Source organism: Pseudochaenichthys georgianus, chromosome 13 (genome assembly GCF_902827115.2).
Source record: "Pseudochaenichthys georgianus chromosome 13, fPseGeo1.2, whole genome shotgun sequence".
Classification (NCBI taxonomy): domain Eukaryota; kingdom Metazoa; phylum Chordata; class Actinopteri; order Perciformes; family Channichthyidae; genus Pseudochaenichthys; species Pseudochaenichthys georgianus.
In genome coordinates this window covers 23487452-23509746 of record NC_047515.1, presented here as the reverse complement: position 1 = coordinate 23509746, position 22295 = coordinate 23487452, and the positions used below count along the sequence as shown (strand labels likewise).

The 22295-nt window shown below is 40.1% G+C and overlaps 1 protein-coding gene across 1 annotated transcript; it reads left to right on the top strand.

The window, feature by feature from the left end:
- The first annotated feature begins 1361 nt into the window (after positions 1–1361).
- On the top strand, positions 1362–8376 carry aadac (arylacetamide deacetylase). Its single transcript, XM_034097596.2, has 5 exons — positions 1362–1785; positions 2947–3175; positions 3716–3785; positions 5511–5682; positions 6991–8376. Exons 1-5 carry the CDS (start codon positions 1645–1647, stop codon positions 7609–7611), a joined length of 1233 nt encoding a protein of 410 aa, XP_033953487.1. The 5' UTR covers positions 1362–1644; the 3' UTR covers positions 7612–8376.
- Positions 8377–22295: the final 13919 nt, after the last annotated feature.

Below are 22295 nucleotides of genomic sequence, written 5' to 3'. Positions count from 1 at the left end.
TGCTCCTACACAACAACCAATTACAAAATCCAATTTGACTAAGTGAAAGTTTGAAAGGTTAACATAAAGTCACATGAAGGCATGCAGAGTAGACACATCAAACTTGTGTATCTAATTCACATTTCCTGTTGGGAAGTGAGTTTATCAGTGTTTGACACTGATAAACGGTGTGTGCCAACTGTGATTGGACTAACAGAGTCCTTACATTGATTACAGTTTAATCACTGCATTGTTTCTCCCTCTAAAAACACAAGTGGCCGATGAGTGCATTGCACATTTTAACCCTCTACAGACTTGGCATGATGAGTCACATCTCTTTACTTCATGCATCATAGATAGAACTCAAACTGTTTCCCTCTGCAGGACTTTCAGGGTGACTTGCCTTATCAATGCTGTCCTAATACAAATAGCTTTTTACTGTAACTCCTCGGTTGGCAAACTGACATGCTTTACATCTTAAACACTGTATATCACATGGGCATCCACCTAATCAATGCATCAGGTTCCTCAGTCTGCCTGTTTCATATACATGTTTTAATGAATGTTGAATTTCTTGCACAAATATGTGGAAATAAAACTGACATTAGACACAATTAAAATAAATCCCTGTAGGCTACAGTGAAGAAAAAATAGTCCTGCAGACAACTTCTTTGTCAAACTCCTGCAGCATTAAATCATTTTCCTTTTGCAGGGTCCTTTCAAAATGTAAGAGCATGAGAGAATCATATTGCTTTAACACCCAGGCTTGCCAGGAAATTAGATATATCATCCGTCACCAATAATATAATTAGATTATGCTGCCTTGCAACCATGGCTGTTTAGCTGCGCCACAGTCACTGGTACAGCTACACCCATATACAGTAGGTTTCTTTGGATAAAAAGATACTTTGATGCAGCAGAATTAATCATTGAGGGCCACAGATCAGCACAAGATGGGCACTCGTAAAACGCATATAGTTGACAGTTTTAGCATCAACTGAATAGATCTGGAGACCTCTTTTAAAAAATCACTATAGGCCTAATAATACCCCAAATCTTACTTTCACATATGCCCATCCCAGAATAATAATATGATAAATAATATTTGCTAATTGTTAATCTTTCTATTTGATTGTGTTTTATTACTATAATCTGACTGTTCAAAGTAATTGAATATGTCAAGTAAATGTAGTGCAGCAAAAATAACAATATTTCCCTATGTGTACAGTAGTAGTAATTTAATGACGGACTCAAATTCGGGGGGGTGGGGATGTTACACAAGCTACGAAATTAAAGTATAATTTGCAACTGGACACGCTTAAAGGCATCTGAGGAATTTGCAAAGCGAGCCAAGGTGGGACGGTTCTGCCTCGTGAGTAGAGAGCAGTTCACAGGTTGCACGGTCTTGTCTCCATATGACTGACACTTCAAGTAATTATCCGCCTACACGAGACGAACATGCATCAAGGAACGCGCACAAGCAGCGAAGCTCCAAACATGCACCCCGATAACCATCAAATGACACCAAACACGTGCTGTCATATTTAGCTGGACTGGATTCAAAATTACTTCCGAGCGTAAGCTTTGTCCCGCACCGGAGAGACTGGATATCAGCCTGCTCGTGTTTGCACCCTGCAGTCAGTTGCTGGGGACGCACGTTGTAAAATGAGGTTTGGAAGCATCATTGCATTCGTCGCTCTCTGCTCTTTTACCGCTTATTATATTTATGAGCCCATTCCTGAGGACATAGAAGAACGATGGAAACTCATGCTGACCAACTCTTTCTTCAGGAGTCTCAGCCACCTGGTAAGGAACACGTTCTGTATACTTTGACATTACCGGTGCTAATGAATACTTACAACAATAATCCTACATTTAAAAGCCTACATGGTTTAGTAATACAGTATAGCCATATCATATCTGAAAACGTATTAACTTGTATAGGTGGCAAAATAAATGTAAATATTTTTTGCTGAATTGGATACGGTTCATAAACAAGATTATGTCAGATGCTAATCCATGTGTATAGTCTTGCTCATCTGTTCTAATAATAGACCATATTAAGGAAACTCTCCTCTGTTAATGGTTGTTAGAGCCTATGGTTTACTGGAGCCGATCGTGGTGCCTAATATGAGTTGTTATGGGTTTATAACCCTGAGGCATCGATGGCTGTGACTTTAGTATAACATTATAAATAGCCTTTTTAACTATGGAAGCTTAACACATTTAGTTCATTATTTAATTCATGTGTGCAGCCTACTGCCTCTAACATAACATTGCTAATTTTACAATATGTATTTAAATAAGAAATTAAGTTTGTTATTAGAACGTATCTAATGCATCACTGTGAAAAAAATATGTTAGACTTCATTGTTGAATGATTCAGCCATATGTATGCCCCTCCAGCAGGCTCATTCATTATATGATTGATTACTTGTTCATGGAGTGATTATAGGTTGTGTTTTACATTGTATTGGGATGGTTCTCTTGGGGGAAGTAGACATTGATAGTACGTGACTTATATTGCTTTTGTTAGCAACCACCATTTTTTTAAGTTAAATGCTGAAAAAAGGTTTTTGTGGCAACAGTAGAAGAGCATCAACTGATTAGCTTCATGTAAAGCCAATGACTGCCTACCTCAGCAAACATAATAGGGTATGAGTCATGCTTTTACAACTTGTAATTTAGTTACAACTTCTCAAAACAAATGAATGCAGAGGGCGGTGGAACTATGCCAGGAGTGACTCCCATTACTTTCCCTTATTATTCATTACAAGGCCATATACAGCATTTCTGTTACATTAATCATTTCTGTTTTGAATATTATGAGCTCTGTTCCAGGAAATTGTTTACAAAAGATAAAACTCCCTGACATAGTTTTACTGAATGATGAAATACTAATGGCTCAGGTTTGATATCCTATAATGTGTCTCTATCTCATGCTGTCTCTCTGCTTCTCTTTTCCAGGCAGACCTCAGTGAATTACTGGGGCTGAAGGACTACATGGGGGTAATGTACTTCATAACTCTGGCTGAAAAGATAGTGCCCATGTCTGACGAGCATATCAAGGTGACAGAGGAGCAATTTGATGGAGTGGACGTGGTGCTGTACCAGCCAAAGAAGAGTGACGGTGACACTAAGCTCAGGACGGCTGTCATATACCTGCACGGTGGAGGATGGTGTCTGGGTAGTTCCCGTAAGTCCATTGGCTGGCTTTCCCCTCTTTTATCACAGAGACTGCCGACTCTGACTTCTAAAGATGTGTGGAAAGATGGATGAATGGGTAATACACATTCTAATAATGTATTCATCACACAGTGATCCTACCATTTTATTGGGAAACTATTGCTTTACAGATTTATATAAACTGCTTGTGAAAGCTTTCACAACATGATCTTACATTTAGAAAAATATCAAACACAAGCCACAAGGCGTTCACACTTTTTCCCGAGGAAATAACACACCGTCTGCCGAAGCAGTCGGTGCCTCAGAGGGTGGTTACCCTGGCTAATCCAAAAAAAAATACATGACATGCCTTTTGACACATCTCATGCTGCAGACAATCTGTTGAATTGCTGTAACAATTGCATTAACTCACATCTTGCCAGAAAGATAGAGGAGGCATGGTTCATTTATTTTATGTTCTGTGAGGTTTCTGGATTGAATGAATGTCAATAATTATGGTGGTTGAGTTTCTTTACCATTGCTTTAAAATGTTTGTGTTCTCTGTCTACAGTTATGAGCCCATATGATCTTCTGGCCAGAAAAATTGTCAACGAGCTAGATGCAGTGGTTCTTTCTGTAGAGTAAGTCATTTATATTTTATAGCCAGTTATTTATAGTCACTTTTAATTCTGAATAAATGTTTGTTTTTATTTGTATTATTCATAGACTGTTTCCCTAACTCTTTCGGTCAGCCACTCACACAGAGTTTTGTGTAGTCATATGTGCCTGTCCACCCTCATTAGTCAAAGGGGAAAAGGAAGTGAGGATGCAGTAGAGTGAAGCTAACAGGTTTTCATAAAGGCCCAACCAGGGCTTTCCCTGTCAGAGCTCTACTCACTGTTGCTCTTTGGCACTTCCAGTTTTTAGTCTGACGATCAGAACAGTAACTTTATTTTGGTCTCTCTATATGTACCCCATAATGACAGTTTTTCAACTTCATCTATCAAATTAAACAGGTGAAAGACTACTACTCACTGATTAAATCAGAAATGTTATGTGTGTGTTATATGGCGGTTGTGCTTGTTGACATTTGACTTTGGGAAGCAGAGTTATTCATGTACTGGTGTCCAATGTTTGAGGATATTGCCTTATCTGCTTCATCCACATTTCTGTCTTCAATTTGTTAAGTAATCAGTTAGTAATCCCAGAATGGTACATTATCAAAACCTGCCATGTGTACCATTTGGCGTACTGATGGAGACTGAAAGTAATTAAGAACATTGTAATGGACATTTCTGAAGCAATGGAGATGAAACATAGAGAGACACGGAGGGAGCTTGCTGGTAAAACACAAAAAAAGTAAACTGCCGGAGAAGTGATAAGACATAGTTGACACAGCTGTTGCCAAACCAATTCTGAAGAATCTTTCCCAAGTCCCATGTATTTAGCTAGCTCTGAGAGAATAATCAACATGCTGCATAACAAGATAAAACAGGCAAAGCAAATACCTATCAGCTGACGCCAACAGGCAGGAATAGGGAGACAAAACACTGAGGGTGTTTCTTACTGTCGAGGAAGGCTGCTCCAGAGCCACTATTTCAAGGATGCTACGTCATCGAGTCCTGCCGAAGGACTGTTCCAATGTCCAGGATGCTTGGAATTCTACCGAGGCTGGCGTCCTTCGTTGCGGGAAAATTCGAGGCTGCACATATGTATCCTCCGCGGTCTTAAAATCCCCACAATGCTTTGCGCGCGGACCAATTTCCAAATCTTTGGCGGAAATTGCGCTTCATTTAAGGCGGGGCCTCGCATATGACGCACACCTGCACAGTGCACACTTGTTAGCCTGTTCCACCATTCTTCATTTTCCGATGGAAGGATTCTTGCCTCGCTTCTGAAGGACTTGTCATGACATGTCCTACCAAGGAAGTGTCCTTGACATTGAGAAACAACCTGAGAGCACAGCTTCCAAGGTTGCAGGCCTCTGCTCAGTGAGGGCAGTCCAAACTGATAAACTGAGTCTAAGTTATGGGCCTAGGAAAATATTTCCCCAACAAACATAACATTTTAATTGGATGCACGCTATTGACGTTAGTTTTTTCAATAATTTAGGTACAATTGGAAGTTGTTGCAACACTCAGTTAGAAAATGTCAAGGTGCTTCTTTGAACAAATCTGTTTATGTTCTTTTACTTTGGTGAACTTGTGATTCAGTGAATACAACTCTTTATAGGAAAATCTGGTTATCCCCTTGAAAATGTCATCATGTTTATTTTCCCTAGCTCAAAATGTTGTCTGTGCACATGGCCCCCATATCTCATGTTTATTTTTGTTTTATCTTTAATCTGCCCCTTTCTGATTTGTCAGGTACCGCCTTGCCCCTGCTTACCACTTCCCTGTCCCATATGAGGATGTATACCGTGTGGTCAAACACTTCCTTCATAAGGGGGTGCTAGCCCAATACTCTGTGGACCCCGGACGCATTGCTGTGTCTGGAGATAGTGCTGGGGGGAACCTGGCAGCTGCCGTCTCCCAGCAGGTACTGAATCTTCAGCTCTATTTTTCTGGTTCATCAAAAATATGAATTGAGGTGACCAATAATGACCTTATATTCTATGGCCTATCATGTTTGCCTCTGTTTTACAGATTAAAACTATTCAGCAGTTCTTAACTATTCATGTTAAGCTAATAAGGAGTTTGCTTTTATTGTTGGAGATATACAAATCAAAATCTACATTGTAAAAGTATGAGGGTAGAGCTGGAGTTAGTGCAATTGCTCTTAAAGGAGTGAGTGGGCAGGTTGCAGGGGAAGAACAACATATTTGTATTCCCCTTGGGCATAAAACAATTCTGATTAAGCTATACTTGGATTGTATTGCTCACAAAAGTCCATGGAAGCTCATGAAAGAGTACAAAAATGAAAACAAACAGTACATTTACACTACAGCAGTGCCATTGGCAATGGTACCTGAACAGAGAAAACGACGAAGGTCCAGGCAATATGCCCTAACAAGGCAAGGACTAAAATAATCTCTTTGGAATTTACTTGAGATTGAGACAGACGTTGTGAATTACCTGATACTATCCCTTAACTTTAGTACAGTTCAAATAAAGTTATTGACAATAAAGTTAAAACACCACTTATATCGCAGTAATGCACACTGCATTTTTAGGTATGCCGCTATAAGCCAATTCAGTTTTTTGGAACTCGCAATGTCAATATAGCAATCTTATCCAATCCATTTCTCTATTAGCTATGATATTGTTCTACTGTATGACCATCTTGTACCAGGAGCCCGTTGCTGCTGGCATGGGAGACAAAACTAGCGATGGTCAGGATGAAGCCCCATGCTTCATGCTGAAGCAATTCATAGTGACACAAGTATCTCCTTGCACACCAGAAATAAGGGAGCCATCCCATAGGCTAATGCAGGTTGAATGCATTCACTTTGCATACTATACCATCTGCTTGTATTACAGGGTGATGACTACTAGTGGTCAAGCTGGGCAATTGGTTTGTCTCCATAGAATGTTCATGTCTTCAAAACAGTGACTGCACCCTTGCTCTTCAAGAATATGCTTTAGACTCTAAAGTTTAGAGTAATAAAGATACGGAATACTTGTCTTCTTTGAGCTGCACAGTAGTATACCCGCACAGGGATATCGTCAGAGACAAACAAATAGAGAACAATGGGGATGATGCAATTCTTCCTGTAAACAACTATGACTTGTATGTGAGCAGATGATGCACCTTTACTGTATTTCTTAAAACATTCACTGCCTATTTCATTGCATTGAGAAACGTTTCTTTGAATACATGCCAATCTCACTCTGTCTCTTTTCACAGTTGCAGAAAGAGCCTGGACAGCAGGTTCAGTTGAAGGCCCAAGCACTCATCTACCCCGTACTGCAGGCTCTGGATCTAAACACACCTTCCTATCAGCAGAATCAAGACATGCCCATTCTGCCCCGCTACCTAATGGTGCGTTTCTGGAGTGAGTACTTCACCAGCGACAGGGCCTTCTTCAGAGCCATGATGGCCAACACTCACAACAGCCCTGAGTCTTCCAGCCTGCTGAAGTTTGTCAACTGGAGCACTTTTCTGCCAGCCAGATATCATAGAAAATACAACTATAGTGCTCCTACTGTGGTGCAGGGAGAGGAGGCATTTGGGAAGGGGGGAGCATCTCGATCTCTCGCTGACCCGAGAGCATCACCCCTGTTGGCTCCAGACTCTGCCTTGCACTCTCTGCCAAAGGCCTACATTCTGACATGTGAGTATGATGTTCTCCGGGATGATGGGATCATGTATGTCACACGGCTCCTTTCTGCTGGTGTTGAGGTGACTCATGAACACTATGACACAGGATTTCATGGAGGGCTAATGTTCACTGTGTGGCCAACTGACTTCCTGATTGGACGTCGTATGACGGAAAACTATATCAAATGGCTCAAGGAAAACTTGTAAAAAAGACCTCTTGACTACCAGTATTCATTCCAGTTGTCCCACACAATGCACCAGCATTTGCTTAGGTGCAAGGGTTTTAATAGTTATTGTTATTATAAGATATTGTTGTTAATTTCTTATTTTTTGGTCATCCTAATTTTCTGTCAATGTAAAAGCTTCTTCTGTTTTCAATTCATGTATTGAAATAGTTAAGATACAAGCACAAAAGCAGGTCTGAATTGTTCACATAGGTGGGTTTGAGCAAAAGCGTATATTCCGTGAACAGTGAGTAGCCTATAGCTGGCACTTAAAACGTAAGATATGTTTGATGTGTTTGCAAAACTATAACTCCTGCTTAACAATTCCTAGCATTGCATGAAAGATTGGCAAGTTTTATTGTGTTCAAAATAAGAATGTACAATAAAGGTACACAGGGGGATGCTTGCTGGTGTAGTTGATGATTTAAAATGCAGTGTAAATGGTATATTTATGTACAACGTAATTATTTTGTAGTCGCTGCACATCAGATCTACATACAATGATATTTGATGAGCCAGATTCCACGCAACAAAAAGCAACAATGTGCATACACAGCAAACAATATTCACCAATTTCATTTACACATGTTTGTGATTGAATTTAGCTGAATTTAATGTAGAGAAATAACAAAGAATCAAATAGCAAAAGTCTAAAATTATCAAGTGAGTTCTGTATAATAATATTTACAGTATAGGGGTGTGTGTGTGTGTGTGTGTGTGTGTGTGTGTGTGTGTGTGTGTGTGTGTGTGTGTGTGTGTGTGTGTGTGTGTGTGTGTGTGTGTGTGTGTGTGTGTGTGTGTGTGTGTGTGTGTGTGTGTGTGTGTGTGTGTGTGTGTGTGTGTGTGTGTGTGTGTGTGTGTGTGTGTGTGTGTGTGTGTGTGTGTGTGTGTAAATGTAAACATTTTGTTATCAATAAATAAGCTACTATATGTCCAAATATAGACCTGCCTTTGTGTTATGGATATCTGCAAATTAAGAGAAAGCTGCAAGGGCCAGCTTTACGATGAAATGTGTTACATTTAGTGTCTAGCCAAGTTTCTATGGTTTGAGTAGGTACTACTTCAGTTTCTTACCACTTTAAGTTCCTGAAGCTCTGCTCTAACAACATTCATAAAAGGAAAATACTGGTATTTATTTTCCCCGTGGCCCAACAATCATATGAGGCGGCTTGAAACGATTCCCTTGTCCCTCTCTTTTATCTTCTTGATCTTTCTGTCTGTGGGCATGGTAACCCTGCAAACTCTCATCACATGGCACAGCTATCTGAAAGATAACAGGGAGATAACAACAAATAATCCTGTAAGCAAAGGTCTCTGAGCTGTTTCTTAATGTCTCACAGTTTCTTAAGCTTTACTTTTTAAAATGATAACAGTTGATAATAAACAAATGGAAGTCAACATTGAATAAGTCAATCAGAATCAAAAGACTAAAGTTAAGGGACCTGCCTGAAGAGGGCTATACTGTAGGTGGGCGCTGGTCTCTAACAGAGTTATTTTCGGCAAAACTGAATCACTGCTCAATTTTGGAATCCTTCATGGACAACTTATGATTGTAATCACTTTGAATTTCAATGTTGTCTGTCAATAAACTCCCTTGAACTGCAATTACTGATCAATTGTATATGTGTTTGCTATTAACAAAGAGAATGACATACTAGAATAGACGGAAACGAGGAACACAAATGTTTTGGCATGTTACAAGATGTCACAAGATACATTTAACTTAGTGACCTCGAACAAGATGCTGTGCTATGAGGACATTTTGAATAGGCTGACTCAGACACAACAAATCCTCTTAGAGCCACAGGTTAAGCAGGACTATGTCCACAACATACAACTACATCAGGGGTGCCCAACCTTTTTTGAACCAAGAGCTACTTTTAAAGTTGCCAGTCTGCCGAGATCTACCAGTCCAAATAGAGAGACGTAGCCATTACTGACAGCCTACTACCAGGTAAATACACACTTCTACTTGTATAAAACTGACCTTTGTACGATTAATACTTCATAAAATACTGCAGATCCTTTATCTTACCTCTTTCTAATCTACACACAAGTATTTAACTGAAGTTACACAACAGTGTTGTTGATACAGAGTTGGAGTTTATTCACACGACACTACAGTGGGTAATGTTTTCAAGACACATTGAACAGTGCTGCCACATATGACACAGGACAAAAAGAAAAGACACTGAACCCTTTCTTTGCCATTATATAAAAATAGTGTCGCTACAAAAGTATAAATTAGGCTTACTAAGACAACTCAGATCTGAAGCTACACAGGAATCTGCTGCCAAAGTGCAATAAAAAAGACAAAATTAACAGAATCAAACCCTTTTTTTGTTGCATTTTAGTAGAGTATAAAAAGAAATGCCTTTAAAATAGGATGCATGCAACACTAGTTTCTTAACCTGAATTGATAATAGACTATAATCAATTTAAACAGAACAGATCTTAATGTTTGCATTCTTATACCATGTTGTACAATAATTATAATGAATAAGTTCAAACAAACTAAAACTTACAGCTGATTAATAACGGTATCTAACTTGAGTTTTTATTATCAAAAACCTGTTGAAATGCTAGTGTTATTTTTACTGTCCCCCAAAAGCAGCCTCCAGGGGCCTATACTACGAACCTGGTTCAACCTAACCTGGATATGTTTGAGTTAGCCGGTTGGCCTAATCCAAAACATACGCGCTCTCGCTAAACTGTACTACGACGCTGGTTATCAATTGGATCGCTCAAGCCAGCCGTGTCCTATCTAGTTAGGTGCGCGTTCACATGAAAGGGGTGGTATCTGGGGCATTCGACCAATCACAAACATGGAGAAGCGTACTGACAGCGCAGCGTCATACTTCCTGAATGAAAAGTGAACTTTAATACTAGTCAAAAATGAAGAAGTTAAACTTTAAACATCCATGACTTAAACACTTTATCCAGGATAAAAGCCACATAGCTGCACCTGCAAGGTGAATACAGCTGGGAACAGAACAAGTGTTTGAATGCGTACATTAACAGGTTTATGATATCACTGCCCCGTCTAAAACACGATCTGACTTTCATTACATTTGTCTCGAGTGTTTCGTCAACTTAATGTGTTGCTTAAAATAATACTTCTGCATACAGTATGTGACACTGTGAGTGTTGCACGGCCAGATACGGCTCAGCTGACTCAGATAAGGAGATATATGATACATTATGAAGTGATATGCCGCGGACTGTACTTAATGTACTCTGATCCGGTTACTTATGTTGTGGCCGATATTTAAGTAAGCTTTCTTAACGCTAATGTTATAATAGTCAGATTGCTCTGAAGATGGAGGTGATATTCTATTAATGTTCACGTTCACACAGTCGGTGATTTTTGCCGGCCGTCTTTCCTGCGACGGCAGCTTTTCTGTATTTCCTTTCTCCTGTAATATGACTTGATCGCTTTAAACTCCGCACACTGAGCTCTGATTGGTCAGCAGGCGGTGCTTTCACTGAGTTGAGCTCTTAAGGCCCTGACACACCAAGCAGTCACCAGAGGACTAGCCGACGCTGAAGTCGGCTGTTGCCTGGCCGTGTTCTCCTGCGTTTTGGCCATGTGTCGCACGGGAACACACCGCACCGACTTCAGTGCGTGAGTGGCAATAACTCTCCTTACCAGCAGGCGGCGGTAGTGTGTATTCGTCATGAAGAACCGGAAGACAGAGAAGAAGAAGAGTATCTTTTCTCCGTAATATCATACAGAGCTGGCCTCTCCTGGATCAAGGTGATGAGCAGGTCTTCGTTTGCATCATTCCAGATCGCCATGATGAGATGAAAATGAATAGCAGTCTGTGTGTGCCTTCTTAAATCGTTTGTTTACGTCCCTCACTTCCGCTTCGCTTCTCATGCACTGATTCACTAGCTGAACAGCCAATCAGAGTGATTATTTGGTCCGACTGCCAGACCCGATGCATGGCCGATTCAACATGTTGAATCGGCCATGCATCGGGTCTGGCAGTCCAAATAAGGCGTGTCACGGTCGACGGTGCGGGACACACCAACCTGACTACCAACCTGACTTGCTTCTGCCATAATTGCGGATTTGTGTGTGTCCGGACTGTCACTCCTGTTGACACGGACGACATCAGCGAACTAGTGCACTGCCCACCACACACACCCCGACACATGGGGTCACGCTGACCAATCACAACGTTTTGATGCGTCCAAGTGCATTATTCTGGCCCAGGAAGATTATGTTATAGGACATTAACGATAAAACAGAATATTGTTGTTCTATTTTTAGACACATCTGGCAATCGACCGGTCGATCGCGATCGACTGGTTGGGCACCCCTGAACTACATGCTCCATAGGTCGGAGGTTGTAAAAGAAAAAAGCAGTTATTATATCTCTGGATAGCAAAGAGTATGATGCATGAGTGCAAACAAATCATTTATAGTATGATACAAATAGGTCACCTCGTTCGTCAGGACATGTTCAACAACCCTTCACGCCTCCTTGGTAAAGAATGGATTATTTATGTAATGGTCATATTCCCTTTATAAACTGGCCTAGTGTGCAAGTATGTACATGTATAGGTGCGTATACACATACCGTGTATTACTATTAGTAATCCTTCTGGACAGGAAATGGTGAGACTGTTTCTCTGAATTCCTTCACTGCTATGGAGGGCTAATAACAGTAACGTGAGATGGATTATGACAAATTATTCCTTGAAACTGTTAATATTTAGTGGTTTTACACAGATTATAACTACATAAAGAACACAAAATGCACACATATTTACTCACACAGAAATGTGCGTAAGCACAAGTAAGCTTTCACATACTGCTGATGCAAATAAGCATACATGTAACATGATTTCTCAAAGGCTTCCTTCAACACTGTTCAGCTTGAAAATATATCATGTCACATATTCAAAGGTCAAGTACTGAACGATATAAAAACCAAAGCTAGTCAAGGTACGTTTATTCTCTTTCTTTTACAATGGAAGTTTTGTTTTCATTCCTATAATAAATGTTCTGCTGCTTTTTCTCGTCTGCTCTGTCTGTGCAGCCCACTATTGAACTTTACAAATGCTTTTTTTGGGGGCTTTTCCAGGAGGGATGCCAGTGTTAATGAAATGAGGCATAAAGCATGTTTTGATAAGTTCTGGATGAGAGAAAGCACCTGATCCTCTCTGTTGTATGACAGCAAAGCCCTGTAAAGTATGGTTGATAGGAAATCAAGGCCTAAATAAACCTTAAAGGTCACTGGCAGAGCAATATACTGTAAAAGGAAGCATTCGTGAGAGCTGAGACATTCAGATCATTTCAACTGTAGACATAAATATTATAAATTGTAAAATATATTATGTTTGTTTACACAGCAAACTCAAACCATTTTTCTATTGAAAGACTCTGACTAAGGAAATTGCAGAACAAACCTTGGTACTCTAAAAGGGCTAATCTCTTGCTCTGCTTATGAGAAAATAGTTGTTGAGGGATGCATTTCCACCTACAGTTGTACATTATTTTAAGTCAGAATTCTTCTTAAATATGATAATGACTCAATGACTACAGCACTTCCTTTCTTGTGAACAACTACAAGACAATTTTCTGACCACAGTCTCGGTACTTTCCATGAGTCCTTTATACTTTCATTTTATAATTAAACACAAGCATGTTTTTCTTTACTTCTGAGACTTCAAGCCCAGGTGACTGAAATATGTATAGTATCGTGTGATCTACAATATAAACTGATTTAATTAGGTAAAGTGAGTGATTTAAAAACATAGAAATAATCACAAAACATATTTTTAGACCCAGGTCCTAAAACACTGTCTCTTCACTCTGTAACTAGATGACAAGCGTCTAGGAAATGAAAATCAGGAAGGAAGCAAAGGTAATGCATAATTAGCAAGCAGGGGTCACTATGGGAACCAGAGATCAATTCATTAAACTGTTTTTCTTGGCTGTCTTTAACTGTGATCCTCTCTTAATATGTGTTGATGATAACAAATACAAAATTATTGTATTGTATAAAAAATGCAGATAGGAAAGATATAAACTGCTAAAAATCGAAAGGACTAAACTTAAAGGGGACCTATCATGCAAAATGCACTTTTGTACGTCTTTTATCAACACATCCTCACTCCCAGATCGGCCTATGTTGACGTTATGTCAAGTCCCCTGTGTCGGCTTTTTCCAACGCAAGGGTACATACTTAGCGTACATTTTCAACTTTCCGGAATGTCCATAGGCTTCTATATAGCTCCCTAAACGTATGTTGTAGACGACTTGAGATCGCGAGCGAATGCTACCCGCAGATCCATTCTCACAGCGTTTATCAACCTTTTTCTTACTCAATATCAAGCCACACTTATTGTTTTTACTTCTATATTTTAATTGAATAATGTAGGACTTTTGTTGCCGTCAGTTCTGCGGCGGGATTTGACGCTCATGGAAGCACGGCATTTGTTTGTGTCGACTGCCCTTAAAGGCAATGTGAGCGTCCATTCTCATTGGATAACGGAGAATTGTACACCCGGAAGTAAGTATTCCCCTTACTGTTGATTGATTTTACAATGATATCTGCACTACTCATCGACTAAAAAACACCAGATTATCCTTGTTAATTACACAACATTGATTGGTTTAAATTGTGTGCAATGCTTTTTTATTTGTCCCCTTCAATTCGGAGAAACAAATATTTTTTCGGAGTAAAGGATGGCAGAAGACACTAAACTACCCAGAATCCCCAGCTATCTTTTGGACTACACCATGTGCTCTGTTTGATGTCACGTGATCTTCAAATTTCTCCCTGCAGAAAAAAAAAAACATGGCCGAACTTCGTTTTATTCTCGGTGGAAAATGCCTATTTTAAAGTTAGTTTGGCCATTAAAATGCGTTTTGATGTCATTTGATGCGAGAAGTATGAGTTGTTATTTCAGATTATGTGTGCAGTGAATGTACATGATCTTTAGTTTGCTAGTTATTACGAAGATTACTTCAGGAAATTGCGTCCATAGCACGTTTTCATTGTTACCAAGGTAGTTGCTAGGGACGCTGTTATCGATATTATTTCTGTTATGTTGTGTAACTGTTTAATGGTGTTATCTTTATTGCTACCCCCTTCCCCGTCAATGTATAGTGTTGGTCCACCGCGCAAACGTATTAGTTTAACAAAATCCGCATCTAAAGATACGTTATTTTCCCCTGTGCAATTCCAGTCTCACATCTCACAGCACATCGTCATTAACAAATACCGGAAACAGACCGAAAACATTTAAAAACAATAAAATAATACTTTATTCCGAGTGTGCTTGCTTTTCTCTTTGAAATTCATCACATAACGGCATTGTACATACACGGTTTGGCTGCATTAAATATTACATATCTGCCGTAGTTCTGTATTTATAGAGCCCTGCTGAGAAGACTTCTAGACAAACATGAGGAACTGAAAACGTGACGTGGATCATAAATATACATTTTTTTTTATTTTTTATTTCTTTTCACACAATACGTCTCCTTGCAGTATCAACACTAATTCGGCTGACTTTTATATTTGATCCAATTGGTAGATAGGCTGTATTTACACCATAAAGGTGCACAGCTGATATAAAGGGACACCTAGTGGATATTTACAACTGTTACACATGCTGATGTAACGCAAATGTTCCAACTTGGGATCAATAAAGTATATCTTATCTTAAGTTGATCGATGGCTACTGCCATATTTGCAAAATTTGCCTCTGAACCTTGACAAGTGCATGTTTCAGGCTTATCAATTTATGTGATGTAATGTAATGTTATCAATTAACAACAGGGGTCACAAACATAAGACCAGATGTTAAATAAAGCTCTTCTGACCTTAGCTGGCATGTGTGTATATATATTAATGCTGCCCATTATGGGCACAAGCAATTTTCACCCATTTATTAATTATATGTTTTAAATGTGAGTGTTTCCTATCCCCTAAACCTCCAGGGATGTACAGTTTAATACTGGCAACTTCTTATTATGGGAAATACGAAAACGTCTTTTAAAACTACAACTCCCAGTATAGCCATAGATAGAGAACATGTTGCGAAACATAATAGCCAGCATGTGTAGTTCTGGGGACGGGGTGGGGGAGGGGGGGACGCGGTGGACCCGTTCAAATCCAGTTTTGGACAGTCTCAGGGCCGGCCCTCGGCATAGGCAGTATAGGCGAATGCTAAGGGCGCATCAACCCATAGGGGGCGCCGAAAATTGAAGAAAAAAAAAAGTTAGAAATAAAAAAAAATATATTTTTTTTTAATTTCATAACACAATTTCCCGATTTTGGATCAACAAAGTACTTCTTATTATCTTATACTAACAGCACTACGCCTATATTGCGTACAGCACCCATAAACTATGGCACCCCCCCCCCCAAATCAAGTTGAACCGCCCCAGTCCCAGTAAAAACCAGAGGTTTATGTGAAATTGTTCTTTTTTTGAAATAATGGTTTTAGTGTGCAATTATAGGTTTTAATTTTGTATTTGTGTTCATTTAAAATAAATCAAACTCCCAAAAAACGTACACAGCTTCTGTGTGCTTTTCTTAACATTGGAATTTACTGTGTAAGCGGCCGGGGGGGGGGGGGGGGGGAGCTTTAGAGAGCTCTCTCCTGAAAGACTGAGAGGCTCTGATAACCTCAGCTCAGTGAGGTAAAGGCACGCCTCTATATGATCATTATAGTTATAAAAAAATAAGAGAACAGGTGAAAAACAGGTATAAAATACTGACAGTACAAAAAAGTTGTTATTAATAAACTAGAATACAGTTTGAAAGGGGAGTGATTTGTAAAATATCCATAAAGAAAAAGAAAATCTGCTTCCAGTTCTGTTTCATCTGGTGTTGAGAGATGTTTCCATAGAGCTCCTAATGCTGCTCTCAAAGTGCACCAGATTGATGCTTTTAAAGGCCCTGACACACCAACCCGATTTTGGGAGTCAGAGGCCGTCAGAGGCTGTCGGGCATTCGCGGCGCCGTAGTCAGGTTGGTGTGTCCCGCACCGTCGACCGTGACACGCCTTATTTGGACTGCCAGACCCGATGCATGGCCGATTCAACATGTTGAATCGGCCATGCATCGGGTCTGGCAGTCGGACCAAATAATCACTCTGATTGGCTGTTCAGCTAGCAAATCAGTGCATGAGAAGCGAAGCGGAAGTGAGGGACGTAAACAAACGATTTAAGAAGGCACACACAGACTGCTATTCATTTTCATCTCATCATGGCGATCTGGAATGATGCAAACGAAGACCTGCTCATCACCTTGATCCAGGAGAGGCCAGCTCTGTATGATATTACGGAGAAAAAGATACTCTTCTTCTTCTCTGTCTTCCGGTTGTTGCCTCTTTTGAATGACGAATACACACTACCGCCGCCTGCTGGTAAGGAGAGTTATTGCCACTCATGCACTGAAGTCGGTGCGGTGTGTTCCCGTGCGACACATGGCCAAAACGCAGGAGAACACGGCCAGGCAACAGCCGACTTCAGCGTCGGCTAGTACTCTGGTGACTGCTTGGTGTGTCAGGGCCTTAACTTCAATATTAAAAAAAAGTCTTCCCGGGGGTGCATGCCCCCGGACCCCCCTAGAGGAGTCCCCCCCCCCCACTTAAATCATGTTCAAATGGATAGGAAACTAAATACAGTTGCACACATCTTGTGTCAATATCTTTGTTTTTGTGGTCATGCCACAACCGTGCACGTGCGAATCATAGTGAGTGTCTGCATTTGGGGGGGGGCGCCAGCTAAAATCTTGCCTAGGGCGGCAAATTGGTCAGGGCCGGCCCTGGACAGTCTGCCGTGGTTCCATCCCATTTCAAGTGCTGTTCGAGGCTTGGCGTAACCCTCGGAGCACACTCTCCAATCACAGAGCTTGAGGACTATCAGGTTTGTCAAACAGAGCACATGGTGTAGTCCAAACGATAGTTGGGGATTCTGGGTAGTGTAGTGCGTTGGAAAAAGCCGACACAGGGGACTTGACATAACGTCAACATAGGCCGACCTGGGAGTGAGGATGTGTTGCTTTTATACATGAATATGTATCCCCGGTGTTCCAGGGAACTCACCAAGTGTCAGAAAACACAACCCTCTCTATTTTCCTCCATACCCAAACAGGCTTGGAATTTCGTCATTTTAGGGGCAAGGCCATTTGGCCTTCCCGTTCACATTTTTTTTAAGGGCACAAAGGCCACATGACAGGGCACAAAGGCCACATGAGGCACAAAGGCTGTTTGGTTAAATTACGCTGGTCAATCAACATGACTGAAAAGTGTAGCACTAACGTCAACACCAGTCGTTTTACAAACGGCTGAATAGCAATAGTGTTTCTTAAACGTATACGTTAAGTTCAGCCATAACCACATAAGTCAGTCAGGGGTAGACAGTAAGGGTCAAATTGTATTGTCACTGGCCCCACCATTGTAACCACTGGCCCGGAGCATTCGTCCACCAAAAAAAAATCGACTAATAATGAAGAAAATTAACACATTTGTTGCAATAATTTATGCACTAACTACATTACTACTTGTACTACAACATTTTAATCATCAGTTCTTCCTCATTTTCCTCAATTGTTCATATTTGGTTTATTAAAATAATGATATTGTGGTCATTGTTAAAAAATGTCTGCTATTATTATGAGTATTATTATTTGTATAATGCACTTTCTGCCTTCCTGTCATTAGGAGTTAGACATGTAATGGCTATGTAGTAGATTAGATTAGAGCCTTCATTATCCTAAACTGCTGGGACATTTCGCCAATACCTTTATATTGTCTACTCTTCACTTACTTGTCAGCATAGGTCGGCATTGATGTACAGAGCCGACAGAATACCTTGTTTATATTGCCATCATATTGAGAGGTGCAGCCAGTGACACGTCCTGAAACCAGGAAGTAAGCTGCTGGTTCCCTCCACAAAAAGCAATGGAATTTCTCCACAGGGTTTTGGAAAATAGCTGGAAATAAGGTCTGTGGAAAACAAACCTGTTTGATACATGCACGTTTTGTTCAGCCGGATAATCTCCACATGTCTACCCTACTTTTATAATGTTCGAATCATAAATCGAATCGATAGATTATAAAAGGGTTTTAGGACGCAGCACTGCAGCCAACTCCCTGTCACTCATTTAACTCCTCCGGTGACTTTCTTTTATTAGAAGATTGTTTTTTGCCCGGTGCTTGGCCGGTTACCGCTGGTATTAAAAACATTTTGGAGAATGGTTAGGTGGCGCGATAGTCTGTAGTGAAGAAGGAGCGCCCTCCCGCTCACGGGAGCCTGCTCGCGCTGCTCGCGCTGCTTGCTCGAGCAGCAAACAGCTGTTTGCTTTCCCCCCAACAACGACAACCGACTCAAGAAACGCTATGTTGTAGCGTTGATAAACGAAACAATTTAACTAAATTGCTAGTCAAAATACCAATACCACAGGACATTTTTTTTTACTTTTGACAGGGGCACAAAGGCCACTTTGGCCGTGAATTGCATTTTTTTTAACAGGGCATCACGGCCAAAGTGCGGGGCAACGACGGCCATGGCCGTCGTGGCCGTCGTGAAATTCCCACCCTGTACCCAAATCTCTAAAAAAAGGGGCTGCAACGGATCTGATACAGACTGATCCAGATTTGAACACTGTCCTGACATCAGGACGGTGGTGCTACGGCTATTGGTCAATTATCCACCTATCAGGGGAATGAGAGGTTGGGCCACGGCCGGCCATTGCTGTTCGAAAGCGCTGGAGACGCTGTAGTACATATGCCAGGCCTGTAAGTGGCGCTGTAGTCTGCGACAAAAGCAGTGAAAAAGACTTCCCTTGCATGGTTGCCCTTCTGTTTATTCTCTGCTGTGGCTCTTTTTCTCCCTCCCCGAGGCAAGCGTTTGTGCCTCCTGCTTTAAAACAAATGAATAATGACTCTATATAATCATATGTAAGGGATAATGTGCAGCGACAATGTGCAGCGACCTTCACGCCGATCTAGATCCCTCCGCTTTGTGTCGGGCTCCTGATCAGCCTGTCGGTGTTCTTTTCCCCATAATGACCGCGTCGCTGCACATTATCCCGCTTATTACATGGCCACATTCTCAACAAAGTAATGACATGACACCCAATATTAATTGAAATGCTTTTATGGATTTAGAAAATTATTTTATTGATTTAAAAAAATTGTTGTATGTATTGATTTAAATTTAAATGCATTCGCTAAGAGAAATAGTCCGTTGTTACTGTTTGAACTAACGTAGCAACGGCAGGAACTGCTTCGATAGTGTTTTTGAGGAGCTTTTTGATTACAGATTTGAAAACATTGTTGCTTGCTTTAAAAGTAGCACAATTCATTATGTCAAATCTTTGAAAGTATCTAGATATCCCTGCCCTAATGCCAAAGTAACTGCCAACTCCCCTCTCCTGCAGGGGGGCGTGGTCAGCTGCAGCTCACAGAATCAGCCCCCTGCAAAAACAGGGCTGGAAAGAGCAAATAGAGCGAAATGAGGCATGGCTAAAATGCAGGATCTGTTTGGTATTTTGAAAAAATATATATATTTACATACTTTATATAGGTATGGCCCTACAATATGTTTCAAATATAGCATGATAGGTCCACTTTAAATACTCCAATTTCTCCTATTTACCAAAGCATTGGTTGGCAGTATTCAGTAACAAAAGGTTTTAATGATGGTAAACAGTATGGATATGGATTAACTGAGAAATTAATTTTGGAGAATTCAACCAAAAGCATGGATTGGATTTCCAGATTAATGTTAATGCAGATATTGGACACCTATAGCTCAGCTCAACAGGAGTTGTGGAGGGACAGTAATGGGGTGATGTGATCATATGCATCACAAATCATTAGGACAGATCTCTTTTTTACAATTTGTGTTGCTTGAGCTCTAAAAAACCTCTTATTTGAAAAGTCCATCCAAAGTATGACAGACTTGTGTTGCAGATGAAAAGCTCAGAAATCCAAAAGTAGGATGTGTCTTTTGAACAGTTGCATTGCAATTGACAGATTGAATTTAAATTACATCATGAAATAATATATTTTTAATAATAATTTTCTTTATTTTTCCGGATCAAAGGACAGAGGGTTTCGTATTCATAGTCTGTATAAAGCCCCTTGGGACACATTTTTTATATTAGGTTATATACATTTAAAAAATATATCTGATTGATTGCTAGATTAATTCTGACTGTCACTTGCATTGAAGTGTGCTGCTTCAGCCAACATTATTATTATTATTTAAATATAATGCATATTTTATCACAAGTCACAAAGAAAACAAAAATGCCTCGATCCATGGCCAAAGATAATAGATATGTTTTACAATTTATTAACCTTCCAAAAAAGAAAAAGGAAAAGACACATTTCTTTTTCAGTTATTTTGTATTAGTTTTTGAGGTAATATAGTACAAATGAAGTAATATAGTACAAATGACAATACAATCCTTGAATCTTGAACAATGCTGACTCTATAAAAATGAACCTCCAGTTTCAGATGCAACAGTGTTTAACCACAAAATACAGATCATTTTTCAAAAAGGACATATTCCCATTTTACTATCTCAGAAGCAGGGTGCATTGAAAGAGGACATCCAGCTGACTGCTCTTGCTCTGCATTACAATTTATAGATCTTATTAACGTGTTGGTCCCTTAGCCAAAAGGCTTTAGACTTTCTAAATCAATATTGATGCAACAAATGAGTGTCTAACAAATACAGATACAAATAAAAACAGGAACCCATACTGTACATTATTATACCTAACAGAGTGTTAATACAAAAATAGCTACAGGCTCGACTCATCAAATGCATTTACAGTGGTTGTCTTACATTACTTTATTTGGTCAACATTAAAATAAAATGTAATATATATACACCATAATAAAGTATCCACATTAACAAAATACACGTTGTTACGCCCCGGCCTATGGGAACCTAGGCGCAGCACAAAGTTTGCTCTCTCCCCACTTTTCCCACTCTCAAGACAAAGGCAGAGACAGAGAATGTCGTTTGGTAAATTTAATTTACCAAATCTGAATTACACAAAAATATACTTTCACAACCAAAAAGAAAACATGCAGAAAGTATGATACAAAAATAAACAAAACAGGAGTAACAAAACGAACTAACCTTAAAACACAAAATCTTACCTAACAGAGAAAAATAAAAATACAGGCTTCTTATCTACTCTAACTTAAACAGGAGAAAACGAACAATCCAAAAGGGAAAAAGAAAAAGGGTTTGCACTCCTGAGAAAATAAATCTGTCTACAAAGACAGGTAACGTAAAAATAGCTCACAGCCTGCGGAGAAGGACAAAATGTTCTCAAAGTGCGAACATAGCACCACAGGACAAAATATCTAAACATGCGCCGCATTGGGAGTCGGAGAAGTTGAGTCAGAGAGACCGAGAAACTGCATGGCTGCAGCTTGAATGCTCCGGTCTCCTCAGGTGGACCAATCAGCCTGTCGAGGGCAGCCAATCAGCAACCGGACACCACCTGTTCAATCACACGCAGCCACACAAACACAGAAGGAGGAAGAAAATCTGCACACAATACACATAACGACCCAGGGTCGTAACAACGTAAAGAAGGAGCTGATTCACATGTTTGGATTTGCTATATTGATGTTTCTTTTATTTAGGGACACTATGTTGAATTTTT